This window comes from Artemia sp. Qi Xiang Cuo, chromosome 15 (assembly GCF_049724085.1).
Source record: "Artemia sp. Qi Xiang Cuo chromosome 15, ASM4972408v1, whole genome shotgun sequence".
NCBI lineage: Eukaryota > Metazoa > Arthropoda > Branchiopoda > Anostraca > Artemiidae > Artemia > Artemia sp. Qi Xiang Cuo.
Genome location: NC_142808.1, coordinates 34,421,024 through 34,446,762, shown reverse-complemented (window position 1 = coordinate 34,446,762; position 25,739 = coordinate 34,421,024). Strand labels below are relative to the sequence as shown.

General features: G+C 33.0%; 1 protein-coding gene across 2 annotated transcripts in view; it reads left to right on the top strand.

The window, feature by feature from the left end:
- Positions 1 to 25,739, top strand: part of unc80 (unc80, NALCN channel complex subunit) — a 380,168-nt gene that overhangs the window by 226,610 nt on the left and 127,819 nt on the right. For both annotated transcript variants that reach the window (XM_089101793.1, XM_089101792.1), the window contains 6 exons: positions 4,240 to 4,405; positions 9,161 to 9,364; positions 11,994 to 12,200; positions 14,414 to 14,563; positions 21,980 to 22,068; positions 24,905 to 25,025. In XM_089101793.1, coding sequence (XP_088957919.1) covers positions 4,240 to 4,405; positions 9,161 to 9,364; positions 11,994 to 12,200; positions 14,414 to 14,563; positions 21,980 to 22,068; positions 24,905 to 25,025 — 937 coding nt within the window. The remainder of the gene's footprint in view (positions 1 to 4,239; positions 4,406 to 9,160; positions 9,365 to 11,993; positions 12,201 to 14,413; positions 14,564 to 21,979; positions 22,069 to 24,904; positions 25,026 to 25,739) is intronic.

Sequence of the window (25,739 nt, the reverse complement as noted above, 5' to 3'; positions counted from 1 at the left end):
TGTGCATTCTGGTTGTTGGAAAGGCGTAGCCTATCAGCAATAATTCAGGAACCGTTATGTGTCTTAAGTTGAAACTTTTAATGCGTGTTGAGGGGGATTTTGAAAAGCGACTGTAGGGCAAGCAGCCCTTACCCTGCTCTTTTTAGATCTCAGTCCCCTAAATGTACGTAGGTTGAAATTTTGAAATAGGCGTTTTCTTCAAAATAGTGAAAAGGTCTTCTAACTTTTGCCCCTATAGTCCCCTGGGTAAGGATTGTAAATTATATATCTTTCTTATTTTTGCACATAGGACTTATCACTGTGAAAGAGGGAATCATGGTGCTGGGTGTGTCCGAAAAAGACGAAGGTATTAAGGTTAAAAGTTCAGGGCATGTTGAGGGAGGTGCTGAAAAAATGATTGGATGTCAACCAGTTCCTCTTCCCTTGTCCTTTCTTTATTTTTCTTCAACACTGATCAAAATTTTGAGATAGCTATTTTTTCAGAATTGCCAAAAGGTCTTGTAATTATGCCTAATATGTCGTTTGCGCTTTACTAAAAAAAATACAGATTTGAACTGAATTTTTATATCTGCAACATTGACAAATTAAAAAAAAAATGGTTGTGGAATAAAATGCTTAATCTTGAATTGCTGCGTTTTCCAGGAATTAATATAATTTTATATCTAACACTCAGTTCATTTTCATTAGTTCTTTGGAGTCAGATTGACTATTGTAGTGCCTTATTTTTTTATTTTCGTCGATGTTTTGAAAAACTGAAGAACACTTAAAATACAAATAATTATCAATGAAATGCAAGTAACACGATAGACTTTAACATGTTTACGATGAGAAAGGGGAGTAGTAGCCAAACTCCTTTGTGAAGTAATTTTTGTTCGTTTTAAGTTTGACTTGAATGTTCATTTTATTTTTTAGTCGTTTTAGGGTTTTATCATTCCTATATATCAGTACCTCTTACCTTTATGTTTGATGTGATGATTTATTTTGGTTTATGTTCGTATTGGGTTTCAATTATTCTTTAACTGTAATTTCTGATCGTTATAAGTTTGAATTATTATAGGGCTTTGGTTGTGTTCGTCGTGATTTTCAAATGGCTCTTTAGTTTTCTTTGAAAAACTTTTTCAGAAAGTTCTTTTTAAAATTAATTATTGAATAATACATCTTTCTGATGTAAGAGCCATGCAATGGTGATTTTCTTATTGAAATAAATGCATGTCATATAAGTAACACCACATTGCTAATTTTTTCTTGTTGAAGTTGGCATGCCGAAAATAAATTAGTCAATAATACTTTATGTCTAATTCTAACTATACGATTAATAAAAAAAAACTCAAATTAGCAATAAGATATTCCAAGTATGCATAACGTGGACGGATTCAGAAATTAGATCGGGAGGGGGACTAAGACCCCATCGATTTTCAAAAGGGTCGTGGGAGGACTGACTGACTTTGATATTAATCATTCAAGCAAAACTAAGTAATTCAAGCCATTACAGTTGCTCAAGTTTGTATTTAAAAATACAAATTTTGATGTTTCCCAACTCATATTTTTAAGCAGTCAAATAAATAATAGAACCGGTGAAATTACCAAGTTTCTGGTAGTATTTTTAGCACATTTTCAACATGAAAGACTTCTGGGAGGACCTTCAGTTCCTGACCCCCGCCCCCTCGATGGGTATATGGGTGTGTAGTAGAATTCACTAAAACCTTCATCACCAAAGCTTGCTGTTTTTCGATATGCGTCCGTAACTCTTATGGACGTTCCCACGTCCTTTCTTAGGACTTCTTTAAACCCGAAAATAACGCATGGATTTTTTTTTGTTATCCACGCCATTTTGGATCCTTTGTGTGCTTAACGGAAGTCATTGTCTGATTTATCTAGCTATAGATAGAAGGATTGAAGAATACAAAAAAAAACTAAAACAGGGTGGGGGAGGGGCTTCTGACTTACACGGAACTATCGATAAAAAAAGGGTATTAAAATTAACAATTACTCCAGTAGCAAAGTGGTAATTTTTTATCATATATTTTGCAAAATTCAAAATGAAAAGTGCAATTCACTAAGTCACTTAAGTACGTGTAGTTTTTAGAACAGACTCTGTCAATATAATTTTGCTATTGCATAAAAAAGGAGATAAATCTGATACAAATAATTATCGTCCTATTGCAATTTTATCACCATTGTCTAAAGTATTGGAAAAAATTTTAAAAGGAAGGATTACTAATTATCTAGATAAAATAAATTTTTTTACCAAACATTAGTTTTGATTTAGGGCAGGCCATTCGACGGAACAAGCAGTTGCAGCTCTTGTATTATAAATAAATGACTGCTTAGATAGTAATTATTATGTATCTACTGTTTTTTATGATGTTAAAAAAGCATTTGACACTTTAAACCATGAAATTCTTTTTGATAAAATGGAAAATTCCGGTATAAGAGGGAAAGTACTAGAAATAATAAGATCATACCTTTATAGACGTAAAATCGTGGTAGATGTTGATGGACATTTGTCTAGTTTAAATGATCTTGAAGATATTGGTGTCCCACAAGGATCGGTATTAGGTCCCTTTTTATTTTTGAGGTATATTAATGATCTCCCACGATGTTTGCAGGGAAATAATGGTCTTGCAATTTTATTTGCAGATGACACAGCTGTTTCTGTTAAAGCGACGGATTCATCTACATTGATTCAAAATCTGTTTAACACTGTTAGTTCAGTTAATCGATGGTTTGTTTCTAATTATTTAGTACCGAATTTTAAGAAGACTGAATTTATGGTTTTTGGTCATTCAAAACGTGCTACTAAAAAATTTCATGTCAGGAGCTTCAAGTTGGTGAGCATAAAATACGTAGAGTTCAATCATATCGTTATTTAGGAGTTTTTATTGATCCCCTTTTGTCATTTTAAACTCATATTGATCATTTAAGGGTGGAAATTTCGCAAAATATTGGGTCTATGTATCGTTTGCAACATGTTTTTCCATTTTCAATTTTAAAAATAATTTATCATTATTTGATTGCTCCTTATTTAAATTATTGCACAATTATTTATTTAAATACTTTTTGGACGCATATAAAACCCCTACAGATCCTTCAAAATAAAGCAGTGAGAATACTTGGAAATTTTTTACATCGTCCATCAAAACTTAGAGATGCATCGGAAACTGAAACATTATTTCTTTTCTTGAATTTATTAGATCTGAAACATATAAGAGAACTTAATATATCAATATGGCATTTTAAAATACAAGATCCTAGTAGTTATTTTTATGAAAAATCTCTGTTGATTCTGCCCCCTCCTTCGGCTCTTAGGTGTTCTGGAACATATCGAATTCCCTTTGTTAATTGTGAAAGATCTAGATTTTCAATTAGATACCAAATACCATTTATTTCAAATAAATATAGGCTGAAAGATAGAATTCAAATTGAGTCATTTCGGCAAATATCAGTTCTAAGGAAGAAAATATTAAAATTATGTATTGACCTGTGATGGTGGAATAGAAATTTTATTATTATTATTATTATTTTTTTTGTTTATATTTGTTACCCATGTTGGGATAGCCTTCCATGCCCCACTTGTCCAGCGTTTGTTTTCTTTTTGTTTGTTATTTTTTTTGTTTTTTTCTTTAACCAGGTTTTTTTTCTTTCTCTCTTTTGTTATGATGAGGAAATGTTTTTTTTTGTTTTGTTTGTTTGTTTGTTTTTTTTTGTTGTTTGTTTGTTTTTTGTTTTTTTTTTGTTTTTTTTTTATATTATTATTATTAACACCCAATTTTACGAGCTTTGCTCTCTGTTGGGGGTATATGTTTTTTTGTTATGTTGATTCATTCAAATAAAATCTTCTTCTTCTTCTTCTTCTATGGGAGGGGGAGATATCAGGTTGCACAATCAGAATCAATCAAAGTTTACACACAAACCAACCTACAGGTATTCCACAACTTTTGCTTGGTACTTTAGTATATTTCAGTGTCTACCAAGAAACGTCAAACTAAAATCCAAAACTTAAATCTTTGAGCATTGGAAAATCTTGCATTCATTACTTAGGCCGCTTACCATTCTTCAGTCTTGCTCAGTGTCATGCATTCTGTGTGACCCCCTCCTTCCCATTGAATTGTCTAACATGGATATTCACACGAAGTAAATAAACTAAAATAAAAAAAATTCTTAAATCAGTTTCTCAAAATTTGTGTTTTCATAAGAATTGCTTTCTTTTTGTTTTGCGGATACAGTCTTTCATTTCAGCCATCTGCTCCTGTAATCTCCCGTGTGTGCTTCCTATTTGAATGTGCTTTGCTAGTCAGACGCTGCAATTGTGGTCACTGGCCGTCTTGGATGAAGTCAAATTCTCAGTTTTCAGCGTCCTTTAGGAGCGTTGCTGATCCAGCTTACCGTGCAAGTAGCTGTTCAGGTAACTTTTCACATTCAGGCTTTTAAGTAGCTGCCTAAAGGATGATAACCCCCTTTAAAAGGACTTTTTGCAGTATCTCTTACAATGTACAGATCTGATGTTCAGCTGTTTATAGTCAGCTAAAACTCCAAGTATTTATTGTACCAATGATCTTTTTTTTTCTTTTTTTTGCAGCATTGACAACTGAGTTACGGAGTATTATAGTGATAATGAAGATTGATATCTATAATCTAGCTATTATTTGGTGGATAATAACTTAAACCAGTGCGAAACGGGAAGGCACGTTTCCTGTTAAGAAACAAGAAAAACTAAAATATAACATCAGAACAACATTGAAATGAATATTATTATACTTTTATTATTCTTAATGCATAAATTTCAGTGATTTAGCAATTACTTTGGGTTTTAACAAAGTATCAATACAAATTCGCTAGATTCTTGCATCTGTAACAGCTGTTGTAACAGCGCTGCTCAAAGTTTGTGTGTTTCATTAAAACAGTTACGTTATCGGCACGTTAATCAGATCTGCCATAATACGCATAAATGGGTTTCCTCTTTCTAATATACTCTGCTTAACATTCGTTTTTTTAACATTCTTGGTCTAATCCAAAGATTTTGCGGAACAAGAATATGGGATGGAACGAGAAACCGGATGGAAGGATGGAACAGGATGAAATAGGATGCAATGATGGAACAGACTGGGATCCAAAACCTGAATTATTGTTATTTCATTAAAGTAAAGAAAGATATTTATTTGAAGTATTTGAAATGAAATATAAAGTATATACAGAAATGAAATATAATATAAGGAAATATAAAATATAAAGAAATATAAAGTGAACGAAATTTAAAGTACTGCATTAAAGTAATTTCATTATACATCTAGTAAAGAAAGAAAACGATCAAAATGGGGTTTTTAAGACCAAACGAGATAACTGAAAACACACACAAAGCGAATATTTCGAGAGGACAACTGCCTGAGTGCGAACGAAATGATATATTCAAGGAAAATGCCGAAGAAAAAACCAACAAAACGAACGCGGAAAGTCAATGTGAAAAAAACAAAAATCAATTAAAAAATGTAAACTATAAATAAACATATAAACAAAAAATATTAAAATATAAACAAAATTCCATAAAAGCCAAAAATTTAAAAACCAAATACCTTACAACCACAAAGCGAGCCATTCGCCAGTATCCGCGATTTGCACAAAATCCAAAAAAGTAGAACTGCCATCGACAGATACTTAACTTAAACTGTTGATTAATTAAATAAGTTTTTTTTTTCTCGCAATAGAAAACCCCAATTTTGATCGTTTTCTTTCTTTATATTATGGCAGGCCGATGTGGTCTAAGAAATTATCTTATACATATAGGCTCTTAAAATCCCTGATCTAATTATTGAGCTCTCTCAGTCGTGTCGTTGCTATTTTTATTCTATACTACTTTTTTAATATTCATCGCCTAACCGAAAGATTGGGATTCAAATTTTTAAGATTTGTTAAAATTTTGAAACACGCTTAGTTTCTTTCATTAATTTTCCTGCTTTCCCTTTTTTCTTTTCTTTTTTTCAAGTTAGTTCCCACGGAAATATGTCATTATGGCACAATCATATACCTTGTCACGTTTCCTGTAGGCTCTTACAGTCCTTGATCTAATCATAAAGGTGCCTGAATCATATCGTCTTTGTTTTATTTATGTTATTCCAGTGCCGTGCTATCTGAGGAGGAAAAGAAAGAAAAAAAAGGTGCCGTATACGCAGAATATTGTGGTTTCAGCCACTTTTCTTGATTTTCAATCCAATATATTTCCCTCGTTGTTCAAGCCAAGGGGGATAGGTTTCCTACATAGAGTTTTCGAACAAGACGGTTCTAATAGTTTGCTTCTTGTTTCGATCTGACTCTATTTTTAGGATTTATTGGTTATTATATTTCTTAGTATTGGTCGTGATCGTCTCTTACTAGGTTGCTAGCTACATCTGCAATCCGGATATAGTTTTGGCCATTTACTCTTCCCAGACTATTCTGGAGCTTCTTACCTTCCTCTTATCCCTTTTTGGGTGTTTTTATTGAAGAGTTTCAAGGACATAAACACTGTCCATTCTGAGGCATCTCAAGCCACCTAAGCGGCTCTTAGATGTTTTAAGCATTGAGTAGGTTCGAGTCACTTAGGTCGGAACGAACAGTGTTGAAGCAAGGAAAGTGATAAAAGTGATGAAAAACCAGCATTAAGTGTTTAATTTACTGAGGATTAAGCAACAGGATGAGCTATTCCTGTGTTACAGGAGAACGAGCACCATTGCATTTGCAACAGTAGTTAATAGATCGGATTAGCATGGCCTAACAGAACTACATTAGGATGACAAGAACATAAAAAAACGGTTAAATAAAAACTGGTGCAAAATATGGCATTTATACCTTTGACTCGAATATTTTCATTTATTAATGCTCAAGTGTCATTTGTGTTTGCCACGTAGGTCCTCTGTGTACTTATTTAGGCTTTATTCCTGTTTTCTTATGTTCACTTTTGAGAGACAGAGGGATGCTAGTTGATTACAGGGTTTATTGGTAGTTGAGCATATTGACGTTATTCCATTGGATAGCTGAATGAATATATCATCTACATCGTATTCGTAGTTATTTCTACATTAAGAGATAAATTCTGTAAAAATAAAGAAATTCGAGAATTTACATAAATAAAAACAAACCTCCCTATATAAAAAAGAAAAAAACAACGTAAAACCTATTTCACTTCTATTTTAACGATTGGTTTATCCCTTCTTTTGTACTTTATTTTAACTCCTTGTATAACCTTCGTTAGAGACCAATCCTTGATTTGCCCGTAGTTCCTACTTCGATACTTTTGCTTGCCACTTATTTGCTGTAACGTCTATATAATATCTTTATTCTGACTTTGCATAATGTGACTGAATAAATTGTATTAATATTTTGTGTCGCACCATAACGAACCTTGATTGATCTCTGGTTATCTTATCATGTTGCATACGTCAGCACCTTGACACAATTATTACTCAATTAAAATACAAGAGGCATCAAATCAACAATTTCAAAGACAACCCAAAAATCGTAATTTGGCATTCAAGATTGACTTTTCCAGAATTATTTCCGTGAAATCTAGAATAAATATTGAATTTTTTCTCTGGTACTGAGAGAGAATTTAATGCTTTACAGGAGTACGATATACAATTTTTGTGAAAAAATCACTATCCCAGCTAGGACAGTCTTGTGTTGAAACCATATACGACATGAAAGAAAATCGCTTTTATTTTATTTTCTGGTAAGCTACAGGAAATTTTACAAACTTTATTGGAACTTTTCTGCCCTGTTTCACAATTTCCACATCCAGTAAACTTTCTGAGTTTGTATCTCTTATCACTTCGCAGCCACTGACTGCTGTAGAAAAAAAAAACAGGTATGAAAGGAGTAGTGTTGTTTTGCAGTACAATTAAAGCCTAAAAATGCACAGTTTGTGTATTCTACACTTCTGCCCTTCATTCTTAAATGAAATTATTTAAAATAATTTTATTATTTTTACTTATTCGTAAATTATTATTTTTGCTACATATTTTATCTTCAAAGATTGCCGTCGAATGCCAGTGTAAATTGTAATAAAACCAGTGCTGGTTTTAAGCCTGGGCAGGGGGAGCAGCTAGCCCCTGCCCAGTTTTTCTTACATCTAATTCCTTTTGTTTTATATTTTTCACTCCTATGAAATACCTTACTAAAATTAAGGTAGGAGTTAAGTGTTGAGTGTTAAGTTAGTGGTAGCAGTGTAGATGATGTGGATGTTGTGTTTTCTAAACCCCTTCTGAGGTAAATGTTAATTTTTTTTTTTGATTTGTTTGGTTATCCCTCCTCCATATCATGCAGTGGCATTTGGAGGGGATGTGTTTATGGTATATGTTTTGTTGATAATTGATATTAAAATAAACAATTAGTTACTTAGAGGAAAAGAAGAATTTCTGGGAAGGTTTATTCATATGCGGTGTGCTTTTAACCCCAAACTGTGTATATACTTTAACCTGTTGTCAGAAAGCTCCAAGAAGGATGACAAGAACTAACCTTGAGGAATTACATTCGTTTTTCTGTGCATACATGTCACGCCAACATTAAAACACAAAAGAGACAGATGTTTAACAACAGTTAAAACCTAAAATCTACATGATTACACATGCATTTTTAGAATTGTACCCCAGTAGCTTAAATATGCACTCTTCCCTGTGTATTACATAAAAACAAAAGCCTCTTGATTTGGTTTTGTGTAGTTATTTGTTTTCAATTAATTATGGTTTTTTTTATATACGTACATAGAGTATGTGGCATTGTGTTTCAAATTGTGACTACTAATCTTAGATCTGAAGCCGAACTGGCTAGCCAGATATCATTCCGTTCAGTGTTGTCTTTGAAGCAACTTTATTTAGCTTTTGTAGTTTTCATTCACAGTAGCAACAATTGTATATAAAGATATTGTTTTTTTTTTATTTCTTGGTTTTAGATTTTATTTAATTTTCGGTTAGTTTAGATTTTACCTTTGTTTCTTAGTGTTGAAGACGCCTTGTTTTATACAGGCGATATATCCGCGTCGTTTTAGTTTATCTTTTCCTTCTACTGGTCGTAGTCCCATTTGTTTTCTTCATCTTGTGATTTCTCGCTCTCTTTGTTTTTGACTACTAATCTTAAATAAAATTCCAGGGGTCAATCTGAACAAAAAGTATTTAATTTTATTTTCTTGCAGGAACTCGTAGTCGCAAGTATGTCAGTATGCAACGAGCAGCTGGACGAATGTTCCATATGTGGGCAGAGCTTATAGCAGCAAAATTAGAAGACATATTGGCACGTGATACAAAGTCTCTGGATGATGTTGTTTTACCAACGAATGATGCTACACAAAGAAAACAGCTCTTTGAGACTGATGAAAATGAAGATTTCATGAACGAGGGTAAGACTCGCAGTCAGTCTTTAGTCGTGGTTGTTGTCCCTTTTAGTATAAATTATCACTGAGGCGTGTACCACATGAAGAATAAACATAAAAGTGCAGAGGAATGATCTGTAGTTAAGTCGTAAAACCATGTTGTTCGTAAATCAAATTTTCACGAATGGCTCTATTTCCAAAACAGTACCAGGGTAGGTATTTTTGGGCTCCTTATCCCTGCTTGCAGAATTTGAAAAGTTCTATAAAACAAAACTACTTATATGTATTTAAAGGATAGTCAAATGCAAGTTCGCTTTAGCTCCATCTTAATTGGTGTAGTATCTTGTCTTAATTAGCAAATAGCATTAACAAGAATTCTCTATTTTTGAACAACAGCGTAAGTAAGGTGAATAGGGGAATCAACACTAAAGTAGAACACCGATTTATTTTTATTTAGTATTGAAGTAATATGCGGTTATAGGATCGTAACGGCTATTAGTCCAGAAGAAGAAGAAGGTGTGACCTCTTCTAGTGGTTCTACCACTTATAAGGAGACTAATAAAGGAGAGGTAGCCGTGGTCTCTTCTAGCATTTTAAAGGTGAATTAGAAGAGTTTTAAATCTGCTTTCTGTATTTGTGTGTCAACTTCCTAGATTTTATGATCCTTATGGTTCTTGTTACACCAATTAATACAAAGCTGATTAGATATAAGGAACATTTTATTTTTCGTTATTAATAGTGGTTACCTCACAGTTTGTGTGGATAATTCTATAACAGATTGCGCATAATTTTGATTTCAATTATTTATTTTGTATAATGTTCCTGCCTCATATAGCCCTAAATTTGCTTTCCAAGGAAAATATAAATAATTTCACTCCTCTTCTTGAAGGAGTAATTCATTTATTGAAATTATTGAAAGTTAATTGTGTTGACACCAGACGAATCAGTTGTAAAATTTTGGACAAAAAAGATATGTTTAAACCATTTTTATAGTACTTATTGCTAGGTCAGTCTGTAGAAACTTTTTTGGTTGTTCTGTAAAAGAGTGAATCATTCAGGGGATATAAATGCTTCAAAATATTTTATTTATACTTTATAACACTTTATTTTAGTTAATCTAAACCTAATTCTGCTCTACTTTAGTTCATATATACCTTGTCTGTTTGTTGTTTTGTGTCATGTTCTTGATTGAAAGAAGCTTTTAAATGTCTTAAAGTACCAAGGACATCAAAATAAAAATATATTTTGCCCCCCCCCCCCTGAACCTATTCCCCTGGACGTATATTCGCGCCTAAAAATCGTGGTTGTCTAAGGTTTTATTTTCGTCGTTCCAAATTACTAAGTTTTGGGGCTATATCAAATATTCGTCAGTATCACCATGTTATTATTTTTAAAACGAATGGATCTAATATTAGTGGCTCAATGCTTGGGCCTTCAAGGCCCGTTGCCTTCACACCCCAAAACTATGCTCCAATTGTGGTTAGGGGCCAATGATGGATTTGGCCATCCCACCTTTACCGTATATTTTGCCAGCTGTGGGACTTCTGCTTCCCTTACTATGTCCTCCAGTGTAACTATAATATTATGAAATATCTTAAGCCGGTGTCTAATCCTAGCTGGACATTCCTCTATTAGATGGCTTTTTGTTTCCACAGTGGTCTTCTCGTACTTTTGGCATGATGGCGATTTGTCTATCCCTATTCGGGAAAGATATTTCCAAAAATTTCCAATTACTGTTATGACTTCTATGACTATTATTGTCTCAGATCTTTTCAGTCGTGGAAAATGTTCAGTCAGGATGGGGTTAAACTTTGGGAATAATTCCTTCATTTCCTTACATTCCACTAAGTCATGCCAATTTTGTTCCGCTCTCTCATTGCTCCAACTCCTCACCGTTGCCTTCCAGTAACTCTGAGAAACTGGGATAAAAGGTTCTGGACCATAGTATATTAATGAGGTCTCAGCCTTATCTGCTTCATCTGCCATCTCATTACCTCTATTTCAGAGTGTTGTCGCCACATTGAACCCTGAATATATATAATCAAACTAATTTGTTAAATTCGACAACGCTCACCGTCCTTCGAAATTCAAACATTAACAATTATTAATTCCCTGAGACAACCACACCTTTAAAGGATTGAAACACCGCCTTAAGCTGTTTGGTACATATGTTTTCAGCTTATTTTATTCTGATTTTTGCCCGAGTTGGTTCTTTTTAATTTGGTCCCCGCTACTACCAAAACTACATAACAGCATATGGAAGTATTTTTCGTTAAAATTGAATTGCCAATTTTTCCTGATTTTTAAGATATATTTGGTTGTTGGAGTGTCTTGTTAACCAATTTTAACTCATTTTTAATCATATTTCAATCATATAATTTTACCCAATTATTTAACCAATTTTAACAATCATATTTCATTTTCATCTCCTTGATATATTTTACAGCAAATTGCTTCAATGAGAATTTTTTAAGCTTCAGTTCAGATCTTAGGTTTTTATTCCATGTACCTCTGACTCACTAAGTTTCCCATATTTTAGTTATTAGAAATCCTGATGGTAAGGGTGGTTCCTGGATAGTTTCTCTTGCTTCTTGTCATTTACTGCTTGAAAATTTAGCTCGTAGACATCCAACTCACTTAGTTTTCCATATTTTAGCTATTGTTAATCCTGATGGAAAGGGTTGTCCGTGGGTTGTTCGTCTTGCAGCTTGTCATTTACTGTTTGAAATTACCACTTTTCTGCGGGACACGTATCGGCGTTTGCCAAGAACTTCGAAACCGTCTTTAAGAGGACTAGAAAAGGCTTTTTGGGGAGATAGGGCATCAGGTGTTGCAGCTTCAGAGACAAATAGTCACGGAACAGGTAATTTATTTTATGTCTGGCTGATATATCTTTCTGCTTGGTACAATTTTTTTTTTTTCTGTACTATTCTGTTGTCTAATATATTTTTAGAATGCTTAATTGGTTTTATCTGCCATATGATTGCCTGTTCAAAAAAAAAACAATATAAAAAATGATAATAATAAAAAAACTGGTCAATTCATGATGCAATCTTGTTAACTTTTGACTGATCAGTAGTTGTGCAATTTTTTTGTGGTTTTAAGGGTTGAATCTCATGTTCCTTTTTTCAAAATATACTGCCATAATAGCATCTTTCTTCCGAATTTAAGTAAACGCTTCCATCTTTTGATTTCGTTGGCATTTTCATGTTGAGAGCTAATTAGATAGGGCAAAGAGTATGGGTAACTTACAATAACAGAAACAGGTGCTAGTGTCGACAAAAAACCTACCAAAGTCATCTAGCACATGGCTACACCTGGGATTTTTTCACGCTCTGTAATCATTTTTCTGTCAGGAACTGAGATCAGATACTTATTACTACCTTAATTTCCCCCTTCGCACTAATTAAATTAATTATTCGAGTAAAGCTACCCATACTCTTGAAGGTAGGGCTCAATAATCTGTTGTGGCATAATCCCACTTCGTAAGATGTGGCTTAGCTTGAGGACGGGTCTAACCATTGAAAATGTCTTCTGTTCCTGTTTTATAACTAAAAACTACAAAGTTACGTTTTTGTTCTACCCCTTTTTTTGTACTTACTTTTTTTGCTAGTAGATATTGCAATATATACTTAGGATTCATGGATGAAGCTTTACAAAAGTTGACTTAACCATAATGCTTAAATATGCTGTGGTCACAAATTGGACGTAACTAGATATTATAATTCTTTCATAGACATTTTAGTGCAAATGGTCAATTTTAGATATCATAGATAAAGTTTGTATCTTATTTTAGAAAAAAAAATATTTCGGGATTTGGAAATACTCTTTCAGTTTTTATTCTATGCTAAATTTTGAGCTTATGCCAAAACATGAATTACTGCCGGTCTGGAAAATCATAAAAAACGAAACAACACTGTAGAAATACAAAGCTAGAAAAAGGTAGGGTTGATTACTTTTAACAGGCTGAAATTGCAGCAATCTTTTCGATTTAATGGGCAAATGATTTAATAAAGACCATAGTATTAATTGACCTGTATTTAATCAGTTTTCTGTTGGAAATCTTAAAGATTATATCTGCCATATTCGATAAATTTCATGTTTTTCTAATTTCAAATTTCATTTTTTCATGAATATTTGATAAATTTCATGTTTTCTAATTTCAAATTTTATGTTTTCATAATATTTGATAAATTTTATGTTTTTCTAATTTCATGTTTTCATGAACATTTGATAAATTTCATGTTTTTCAGTAGGTGCCTTTGTTTTGAGAGCTGGCAAGATTCATTGTGTTATTATTAATTGTGTTAGTCTTCTAAATAATTGCTTGTGATTTTTTTTTCTTTTGGCTATTGGCAGGCATTTCTGTTTAGTTTTTAAAACAGAGCTTATTCTAGTGGGTAGGAAAATTTGGCTCAGTTAAGTTTAATGACTTTGGAAACTATATAGCTATAAATGTATGCCATTGTGCTTCCAAAAACTTCGTTTTTTCATTGTGCGTATTCAAAATGAACCTGGTAGGGTTGCATCCATGATTAAACCAGGCACGCTAAGTAGAGAGTAGTGAGGGCCAATACCTTATGCTTGTATTTTAATTTTTTTTTTAATTGAAAAAGCAACGATATTCCTCCTTAGATTATAAAAAAACTCCCTCCCCCATGCCTACTTTGTTTGTGAATTGAGCGCCCTTGATTAAACCTAATTTATCTTATTTTTTCTTATTTTATGTCTCATTTTGAAATAGTAGGTGTTTGACTTAAGGAGTTGAAATATCCAGTATTTGATCACTTTTTTAGATCAATTGACCAAGATTTACTAATTTCTGTATTGTATATAACAGTAAATTCACATAAGTAATAATTGATTACTTATATTTACTAAAAATTCTTAACAATATAACTAGCAGAAAAATACAGGTTTCAGTTAATGCCAATTAGCAAAACCATTCGAAATAGTACCCAAGGACTGAAAGTTGCACTACTGGTTCATTTCTTAAACTTTTTATGCTCGTTCTACTATATGCTAATGCTTCAATTCAATACCCTTGCAACCCTAACGTTTTCCGCAATGTTTTAGTAAGTGGCATGCACTCGCTTGGTACCCTTGGTCCTAATTTACAACGTGATCTTGCTGCTAGGCGCTGGAGTACTGCTCTATCATCTGTTGGCAACTCGCAAAACTCGGCACAAAGCCTTCACTCTATCCCTGCTGATGGCCCTCCACTTAGTAAGTCCCTTCATGCACAACCAGAGACCTTATAATGCTATAGACACCAAATAACGATATTTCAAGTGATCTCCATTCGTCATTTCGTTGTAATTAGCAACGGAAAAACAACTGACCATCATAACCTTGATTTTCATTGATTGTCAAAAGCATCAATCATGCACACTTCTCCAACGAGAAATCATACACATGTTGGTTTTCTTAAATTTAGTTTTTGTCGGCATTTGGAGTCTAGCAAATATAAGGTCTTTGTGCACGGAATACACTGTAAGTTTTCTATTCTAGAATATAATTATCATAACTGTAAAAATAAAGAAAATTGATTCGACATTTTATGCTGAAACATAATCTGTCTCGATGATCATTATTTTAGCGCTTGATTTCTTTTTTACCATTTAATTTTTGTTTAAGCTGTAAATCTTTTAAGTCCATTTACAAGGTGAAACTGCTTGCTCTGCATTTGGACATTCTTTATTTTCTTCCATATTTACTGCCTTTTCTCCTTTTAGTGAAACTGGTTTTCCATTTTTTACTTTTTTATCTCTAGTTTGTAGATTTATTCACTTGCAAATTTTACAGAGTGAATTTTGTTCAAGCGATCCAAAAAAAGATGATATCACAGAGACTTGATTTCAGATTTGGCAATTAATAAAGCTAGCACTCGAACACTCGTACTACTACATTTGTATTTGATCGCACTACTAATCTGCCTGTGGTCAACATAGCCGAGCATGCTCCTCTTCCACCCAACTCTATTCAGAGCTTTATTCTTTTTTACCTCTCACATGGTTCCTTTAAACCTTTTTTTAGCCTGTCTCCATCTCCTTTAACGATTTCCTGTTTTTAGTGTGTTTTGTTGTTTTTAAAACTAAAGTTCTGAGACAGAGTTGAACTTTAGCGTAAAGAGCGAGGCGTTGAGGAGGGGACAGCCCCTTTCATATTCGGAATAATTTCTGTTCGTTTTAAGTTTTAATGTCGCTCCTTATTTTCAGTTATTATAACTCGTTTTTTTTATTTAATCTCTGAACGTTTTTGAATTAATGCAGATTTTGATTTTGGCTCACCGTACATAAATAATTAAAACAAAATTTGCATATTAATTTTACTTTTTTTTGGCTAAATGGCTTTCTCTAAATTTGTTTAATTTTATTTACGAATGTTTTTATTAATAATAAATATACGTAACTTGCAAATCAATTTACGTAACGAATATTTACGCTATATTCGTATATTTTTATTACGTATATTAGGGGGGTTCGCCCCCTAGTCAATACCTCGCTCTTTACGCTAAATTTCAAATTTTTTTCCAATTCTTTAAGAATGACCCCGTAATCACAAAGGCCGTTAATTAGAATTAATTAAACAAACTTTCCATAAAGTAAGTTTTTCAAAGAAAAGTAAAGGCTATTTTATACTTTGGCTCAGCAGATACAAATACATGTTAAAATTCAAACTCACAACGACCACAAATTACTATCAAAGAATAAATGAAACCCAAAACGAACTGAAATTAAATAAACAATCATAGCAAAAACATACAACAATTAATAATATAAATGAATAAATAGATCTTAAAGTGAGTAATGCTTGGATTGAAAATGAAAATCAAGCTGAAAACGAAAGAAAATATTTTGCTTTTGAAGTATAAATTAAAATTAAAATGAACAGGAAGTAAATAAACAATCAATGCAAATAAACACACACTATATATGAATGTAAAGGAATAATTAAATCCTGAAACGAGTGAAACTTAAACTTAATATGCAAATCAAGCTTGAAACGAACAAAAATGACTACAAACAAGAGTTTGGGTATCGCCTCCTTCTCACACTGCAAAAGTCTAAAACCTACTGCGTCATTATTTTTAAGAAAATGCCTATTTCAAAATTTGTATCTGATGCATTTAGGGTATGGAGGGGGGGGGGGGGCTAGTTGCCCTCAGATATCTTTTGACTCTTAAAAAGTGAACAAGAACTTCCATTTTCCAATCAAATGAGCCCTCTATGAAGTTTATACGAGAATCCCTTCCATAACAACCAGATATGCCCCAGGGCATAACTTACAACGCATACCTCCGGGCCCTGGGTCGCTGTGTCGACACCGGAGTTTTTGTTATCTGAACTTGAACTATTTTTAACAAAATTTCTATCTCAAAAATGTTTTCTGATGCATTTAGGGCGTGGAGGGAGGGGGGCTAGTTGCCCTCCGATCTCTTTTGACTCTTAAAAAGTGAACAAGAACTTTCAATTTCCAAACAACCTTATATGCCCCCAGGGCAGAACTTACAACCCGTGCCCTGAGGGATGTGGTGGGAGTGTCCTCCTTAAAAACATAATTTCTATCTGGAAATCAACAACGTATAACAAAATGGCTATCTCAAAATTTTGATTGGATGTGTTTGGGGAAATGGTGGGCGTGGAAGGGGTGTTAGTTGCCTTCCAATTATTTTTGACTCTTAAAAAGGGCACTAGAACTCTCAATTCCAATCGAATGAGCCCCCTCTGTAGTTTATACGACGACCCCTTCCATATGAAATGCCTCTGGGAAAAAAAATAATAAATAAATAATAAAACATTGGAGTCGTATGGCCTTTACTATAGGCAACGTTATAGCGTTGCCTCTGATAAATAGCTCTTATGAAATTACTAAGAAAACTTTAGCGTAAAGAGCGATGTATTGACTAGGGGATGAACCCAATCATATACGTAATAGTTTCTATTTGTTTTAAGTTTTGACGTGGAAAAGTTTTCAGTTGGAAAGTTTTTCAGTTGAAAACTTGTTGTTGTTTTTTACTTAATTTCTGATCGTTTTTCTTTAATAATGCTGGGAAATTTGGCGCCCCCTTCATAAGAATGTCCCTTCCCCCATGAAAAATTCTTCCTTGGAAAGATCCTCCCACTTAATTCCCGACCCACCCACCCCCACTACCAGAAAAATCCCCCCCCCCCGAAAACGTCTGTATAGTTTAGGGCTCTATGCCATTTAGGGGGTGTTTCCCCCTTTTCTTGAAAATAAGGCTAATTTTCTCAGGTGTGTAAATTTTGATGGATAAAAGTAATGAAACTTATATATTTGAAATCAGCATAAAAATCTGACTCTTTTGATGTATCTATTGGTCTCAAAATTCCGTTTTTTAGAGTTTTGGTTACCATTGAGCCGGGTTGCTCCTCACAAACACTTCGTTACCATGAACTGTCTGATACACAGTTTCTGAAAAGGAGTCCTTATTTTTTTGAAAATATTCATATTTCGCAATACTTTTTTAAAAATTAATTTTAGGTTTTTATAGCAGAACTGATTCTAAAAGAAAAAAGTTGTTGATATAAAACCCTCCTTGTTATTTTATACGCCTTGTTGTCAAAAACCTTTCAATTGAAGGGAGATTTCCCCGTACTTTCATAAACTATTTTTAGAACTATAAAAATAATGACATCGAAAAGATTAAATTCCTTTTAAAGAATAAACAGGGATTCATTTGCCTCCTTATCAGCTTCCATCTTTCCAAATTTTGTAAGTACATTTTTAGTTATTTTTCAAGACACCAGAAAATTATGTTCATTTAGTTTCCTAGATATATTGATTTAGAGTGAAACCTATTCTCTTTCACAGTAAAGGCTGCCGGAGTAAAGACCCATGAGCTCTCAGTGTATTATTAAAAAAAAAAAAAATCCAGGCCACTTTGCATGGAAGGGGGGGTCATAGAAACTTCGGAAGGCTCATTTGATTGGAAATGACTGTTCTAGTGTCCTTCTTGAGATTCGATTCTGATGGGGGACAACCAGGCCCCTTCCCGTGCCCTGTTTTGCTACCCTTCTCTCCGTAGCTCCCCAAGCCATCTGATCAAAATTTTGAAATATCCATTTCGTTCAAATTAGTTAAAAGTCCGATGAATATGCTTTGTGGGGAGGACATGACCCCACAGCCCTTGGAGAAAAGGTCCAAAATAGTAAAACTGGCCAATTACATGGGACTGCTGTTTTTTGTGGGGCAGGGGATAGGGTAAAAAAAGTTTTGTATCCCTGATCAGTTTGAAACTTGCAGCCGTAGGTCTTTAGGCCAAGAGGAACCTAATATGTAAAAACAATTTTTGGACATGCCATCAATTCCTCTGTTCAAGTTCAAGTTCATTTAATTTCTCATTAAATCACTACAAGACAAAATAACACTTGAAAATAACACATAAATCAATGGAAAAGAAAATATTTACAGAGGGTGCCTACACAGTGAGTTATACTCGAAAACTCTGCCGCTGGGAATCTCAATATATAGTTATTTGAAACTTTCAAATGGATTGGATCTCTGAGAATTTTGAATCGATAGTAATTTGGTCCTCTTTCGGGCAAAATCGTAGTTTTGTTCCTCGCAATAGGAGAAACCGCCATTTTGGACTAATCTTTTTGGTCACTGAAAAGTGTGCTAGAAATCTTAATTTCCGTTCGATTGAAGCCTTTCCCGATCTTCTAGGACCGTCGGTCTGATGCGATCACCTCTGGGAAAAAGAAAACAAATAAAGGCGCAACTGAGATATTTCTTCAGGGAAAAAATGCAAAATTTCAGATTTTTGTTGAAGCCTCTACAGTAGGGTTTTCTGATATACTGAATTTAATGGTAGGATTTTCCTCAAGATCCCTTGCCTTTTTGGGGGTGCACCCCTTTTTCAAATATCAGGCTAATTATCTTCGACTCGCAGCTTTTGATCGGTAAAATTAATTAATTTCAAAAATTTAGAATCAGCATTAAGAGTCAATTCTTTTAAAGTATTTATTACCTTCAAGATTCTTTTATTAGAGTTTTGGTTGTTATTGCCCGAGTCTTTCCTTACTTACAGTTCGTCACAATAAACTGTTTGATTTCTACTCGTTTTAGACTTCGTTTCTACATTGACTTTAAATTCTTGTTCGTTTTAAGTTTGATTTACTAAAGGGCTTTATTTCTGCTCTTATTAGGTTTTCTGCTCTATACCTTTTCTTTGAAAAACTTCTTTTTTAGAAATCATTTTTTTTTTTAATTAGATAAGTAAAAAGAGGGATGTTCTCATGATCTTATTGGTCAAAGATTTTAATGAGCAGTTTTTCCTTATGGGAAAATGCTTATTCAAAAGTGTATTCTCCTAAATCAACCGTTGGCTTATAGTAAGCAGTAATCAGGAAAACTGTGAACAAAGACAAAATATTGTTGCAGAATTTTGCTGGTTGATCTCCAACGATAACGTTTATCTCTAATCTAGCGATAATAATCTCTAGCAATAATCTTTGTACTCGTGTGGTTTTGGATTTTCATGGATTTAAAAAGTTTGCAACATGTCATTTTTAAACTATTGACAATATCGTTTTTAAAAATAAATTCTGACATGTTTATTGTCATGCGAGTTTTGAACTGAAACAAAGGTTTTTTTTAGGCTTAATTTTTCTTTTTAACTTGTGCTATAAATAAATGCTATAAACCGTCTTTTCTTTTATTAAACAGAGTTTCAGTAGCAATGACTTCTTGAATAACCTGAAAATGTTAAAATTTTTATGCAGTGTATTTCATATAAATATATAATTCAAAGTTTATAAATCTAAGAAGTACGGGCAATTAAATCAAGGTGATATATGCTTAAGAAAGTAGAAAAATCTCATTCATGATAGGGAAATTGCCGTCGAAAATTTTGGGGCACAAACCAACCACTATATTTTCCATGTTTGGTACTGATTATTTTAATATGCTGCTGTATTACCATATTAGACTAGAAAGTCAAAAACTCTTTGCGAGTTCAAGTTCTAAATAAATTCATTCATTTACTATGTTACCGAGTGTAGACCTAATCAAATATGTGCAAGTACTCATCCCATTCATTCGAATAGTCAAAGCATTGATTTAGGTTGCACTATTAATCATTGAATATTTTATTCATATCCATACTGACAACTCATCTCTGTACCAAGCTGCCTGAACACCAACGCATGCTCAGCCTTCGCCCTATTCTGTTCAGAGTTTTTGTTCTTTTTTTCGATTGGCCTATCCTATAAAATCTAATTTTTTAGAACAAACCAATAATGTTACATAATATAATAGGGAAGCTTAAAAAAACGAAACTGGTTTTATTTTGGGTGTTTATCGTGGTTTGGTGGTTTCTGGTCCCTCCCCCCTCTCCCCAAAAATTCCCTCTACACGTAAAATTGAGCAGCCGCACAGAAAGTATGACAAATAAAAATAATGAAAAAAATGAGGAATTTTGGAATTTATTTAGCTATTTTCCAAAATGTTGCAGAATAGGGGGTGTAGAACAGGGGATAGTCAACCAATCACCCGTGGGTCACCGTGGAATGGCCCGAGGAAGTTTTTTAATTTTGATAATAATAATGATAGTTTAGAAGTGCATTATAATTATTTTCAACAATTTTTCTTATTATTGACTAAAAGACCGTTTTAAACTGAAAATATCAGTGACCCAAACGTCCCTTTAATGTTTACGTTGTGGTTGATCTTGACCCGGAGCCAAAAAAGGTTGCCTAATCCTGGTGTCCTATAGTATTTTTTTTCACATTTTTATTCTATTTTAATTCTTTCTTTGTATTTTTAGATGCTGATTTATCATACCAGGGTAAAATAAAGGTTAACACTGGGGCTTTGGGACTGATATCAACCCCAAAGGCAAATGTATAAAGCATGTCGAAGGTTTTGAAAAAAATAGATATCACAAATTTTGATTGGATATCATAGGAGTTAGGGAAGGGCTGGAGAGCAGAAAAGGAACCGAGGAGAGGCTGATGGTTCTTTAATAAGTTTTGGTTTTTAAGAAGGGCATTAGAACTGTCAATTGCCAATCGAATTAGCCTCCTTCCAAGTTTCTAAGAAAACCCTTTCTATTTGAAGCGGGTTGGAAAATGTTTAGTTGTATTTTTCTGACCCTTTTTTGGGCTGCATTTGAGGGGCAGGAATGTTTTTAATAGACCATTAATATATGCAAGTTTCACGTCAATCAAAAAAATTTGGCCTCTTTTTGGGCCCCCTTTGTCAGAAGAGGAACCAATCCTTTGAATTATTTTTCCACTTTAGCCTTCTTGGCCCTAGGATTTATTGCTGTAACTTCTAAATTGATCAGGAAAGGGTTTCTCAGGAAGACGAAAAAAGAACTGAAATAAAAACGTGAAAATAAGTACTATTGGATATAATTTCCTTTAATCTTCATTATTTGTCATAGTTTCTTTATGGCTGCTGAATTTTACGTATATATATATATATATAATATATATATATATATATATATATATATATATATATATATATATATATATATATATATACATAACGGTAATAATGTTCCGTTTTTATATTTATTGAATTGTAATAGCTGCATTGTTACTGCTTTTCCTGTAAGGTTTGTAGAATCTTCAGACATTTATGGCATTTGGCTCTACTTTTTTTCTTCAGGTGCCTTGGTTGATCGCAAAATCAGTTTTGTTCTTCACGAGCCAGACGATGAATCGTTGACAAGCAGCAAGTCTACACTCAACGCACTGGTAAGTTTTAAAATTTACTTTTATAAATAATATATAATCACTAAAATGTTGGAACTTTAGTGATTCAAAAGCTATTATGTTTGTATTTTGTATCTGATTGTGTTTCAAAATGTTGAGAATTTTAATTATTTTTTTCAGAATTGATCAGATTTTTCACTCACAGAAATAATTTGAAGTTGGGAGCTGAAGTTTTTTATCAAAACTGATTTGTCCTGTCTTTGTTTCTAAACACAGAAATAATTTGAAGTTTGGAGCTGAAGTTTTGTATCAAAGCTGATTTGTGCTATCTTTGTATCTAAAAAATCATTCATGTAGAAAAACCAACAGTATTAATAACAACCAAAACACTAAACTCTTTTTTTAATCTCCAGTAAAGTGTATGTAGTGTATGTATGCATGTATGTAGTAAATGTGGGCGTGTACTCTCCAGTAAAGTGCATAATACCGGTTAAAATCCTGTAGTTGAGCTTGTGTGGATCGGTAGCACAAGTTAGTGTGTTGAAAATAAATAAAGTACCTTTACAAATTTAAGTACCTTTACATTACAAAAATAAAGTACCTTTACAAATTTAAGTACCTTTACATTACAAAAATAAAGTACCTTTACATTACAAAGTACCTTTACAAATTTAAGTACCTTTACATTACAAAAATAAAGTACCTTTACATTACAAAGTACCTTTACAAATTTAAGTACCTTTACATTACAAAAATAAAGTACCTTTACATTACAAAGTACCTTTATAAAACTCAGTTTCTTCAACACAGGTAACATTAAACAAGAGAGATAGAGAAAATCGATTGAAGGCACTTGTCTGTTCTAACAGTTTATTGCGTCTGGTGTTGAATAAAGCTCTAAATTCATCAGCTTGAGGAATTTAGATTGGATTCAGAGACTAGTCATTTTTCCCTATTTATTAAAGCATTGGTGTTTTTTCAAGTATGTAGATTATTTTACCAATTGTTCAGTAATGAAATTGTCCTAGGCTTTGATAATTCATTGCATCTGCTACTGGTCTCGGTATGTAAGGTTAAACCTCAGTTTGTATGGGGTATATATCTTGAATCATCCACATTTCAAGAAATGCAAATATTTATTTATATTTCATTATTATTGTTTAACTTATTGGTGTTCAAGAATTTTAAATCGTTACAAATCGTTACAATCGTTATAGATCGTTATAGAATGACCACTTAAAGATCGCCATTATGTTTTGCCCGATGCGTGGAGAAAATGATGAAGATTCATTCCATCTTTTTGCTGATTGTGTAGAGTTGGGAGACTTGAGAAAGGAAATTTATGGTAGAAAAAAGGGATGAAGGGTTGTTTGTTGGGGTTTTCGAAAATAAAAATTGTATTGTTATAAAACTTGTTGTAGATTCATAAGTTTGGGTATGGTCCATCGAGAAAAATTTTTGGAATAGTTTTACTTTTTTAATTATTTATTTTTTTTGTGTATATTCTATAATTTTCTTAGTTGGGACCTTTGGTCCTGTTTATCAGAAAAAATAACTTTTTGAAAATTTAACTCATTTTATCTTCAATTATATATTTAAACCTTGAGGCAAGCTGTTACTACGTGACGTCGGGAAAGATTTCGCTAATTAATCTAAGCCTGAAAATACAGACCAGCGATTACTCATACACCTTAAATTTAGATCCAAAAGCTTCAAAAGATGCTGGGCAATTTCAATTTGACTTAGCCATTCAAAAGGAGGTCCAGAGCACAGCGCGTCTCAAACAGCATTTGTTAATTATAAGACTTTTTAGTTTTAGTTCTTATATTGAGTTCAGAGAATACAGTAAAAGTTCTTTTCTGTATACCTTTGACTTTTTTGATTAGCGTAGGTAAAGTCCGAAGCCTACAGAGAGGCTGAGATTAGGTTAGCTTGGTATAGGAAGAGAGTCTTATACTAAGCAAGAGATCTTTCCTTGAGGGGGAGTTCAATCTTTATGGTGCCTGGGGCCAAGTAGTGAGGCATTTTATACCACAGTGAAAGTACACTTGTCAAAAAACCCTGACGGTTGTGTAAACGACCAGAGACGGGACAAGCAGAAATCCGTGGCGCGTAGATGTTACGCTGGCTTCTGGGGTACCGCCAGATTACTCTGGTGACATTGGAGGTTTTGTCCAATATAAGAAGGAATATCAACCCCCCCCTTCAATATTGTTCTTATGTTGTTTCCCGCGACCCGGCTGGCTTTTTTCTTGGCAAATAAATATTATATCAAACATTATATTATAAAATAAATTTTTTTGCTCCTTTTAGGTTTAATATGATTCTTTAATTGTGTTTGAAAAATGTATTTTCTTTCTTTTTTTAGTATTAATATCAAAATAGTGCAGGGTGGGTTTATTCAATGATAGCTTTAAGCTATCATGAGCATGTCAATATACACAGAATAAAATAAAATAGTAACAGCAAAAATCCAAAGTAGCATGTGCTACTTCAAGGTTAGAGCAATTAGATATTAAAATAAATACCAAGCAATTTTGTATTTAAAATTGGTTAAAATAATGAATGAAATAATGTTCAAAGACATTATGGCACCTTTTAACTGTCAAAATGTGGCTTTTTTAAGTAAGAGTCTACATTTATTTTTTCTAGTTAATTTGTTACAGTCATGTGCTTTAGCATATTGTCACTATTGGAATAAGCAACCATGAAGATGAAGCTTTTTTCTAATAGTCTGTTAAGTCTCTAATAATCTGTTAATTTTCTAATAGTCTGTTAAGCCTCTAATAGTTTGTTAAGTCTCTAATAGTCTGTTAAGTCTCTAATAACTTCTAGTAGTCTGCCCAAATCGTTGTTACATCTTTTTCCGTTATTTTAGGCTGAAGATACTGACAGTCGTAGGAGATCAAGTTCAAGGTCGCATTTACTGCGAAGGGGAACAATTTCCAGTTCTTCAAAAAGAAGGAGTCTTAAGCTGAAAAGGAAAGAAGAGAATGAAGGTAATACTATTAAAACAAAAATAACAATATGTGTTTAGCAATAAACTTTTTTCAATAGTTTATTCTTTTTATGCTATGAAAGTTAGCATTGTACTACGACATTTAGTCGCAATGAATCTGGTTAGATCTTCTAAAAGATAAGGCACACCTTAATCACCATACATTCAAAGAAGCCACCATTTCAGGAAAAGAAAGGAATAAACTAAGAGTTTAAATTTTAAAAAAGGGGTTTTTTTTGTTAGTTTGTGCTCTTCTGATTTTTTTTTCCCCAAAATTGCTTGTAAACCGTCTTTATTTGCACTAAGCAGAGCACCAACAGCAAGAATCGTTAGAGTTAACTGAAAATGCCCAAAATTTTAGCCATTGTATTTGGCTTAAATACACTTAAAATAATGACATTGAAGAATAAAGACAAAACTAAATTCAGCACATTTGTATTGGTCGTGAATATGATTAATACTCAGAAAAAACTCAGAAAATATTTATGAATATCCAGCTGTAATGAGGAACTCGGATTTATTTAGGTTACGAGATATATTTTTGGTAAGTGACCACGTACACACTGCCTATCCATCATACGTGAACCATATATGTGTGCGTTTTTCATTTTTAACATCAAAATGCATCAGAAAATGCTTCCTTAAGATTAGAATAACTTTTTGGAAATCATTTGCAATTAACTGTGTTGCAATTAAATGCTTCCTTAAGATTAGA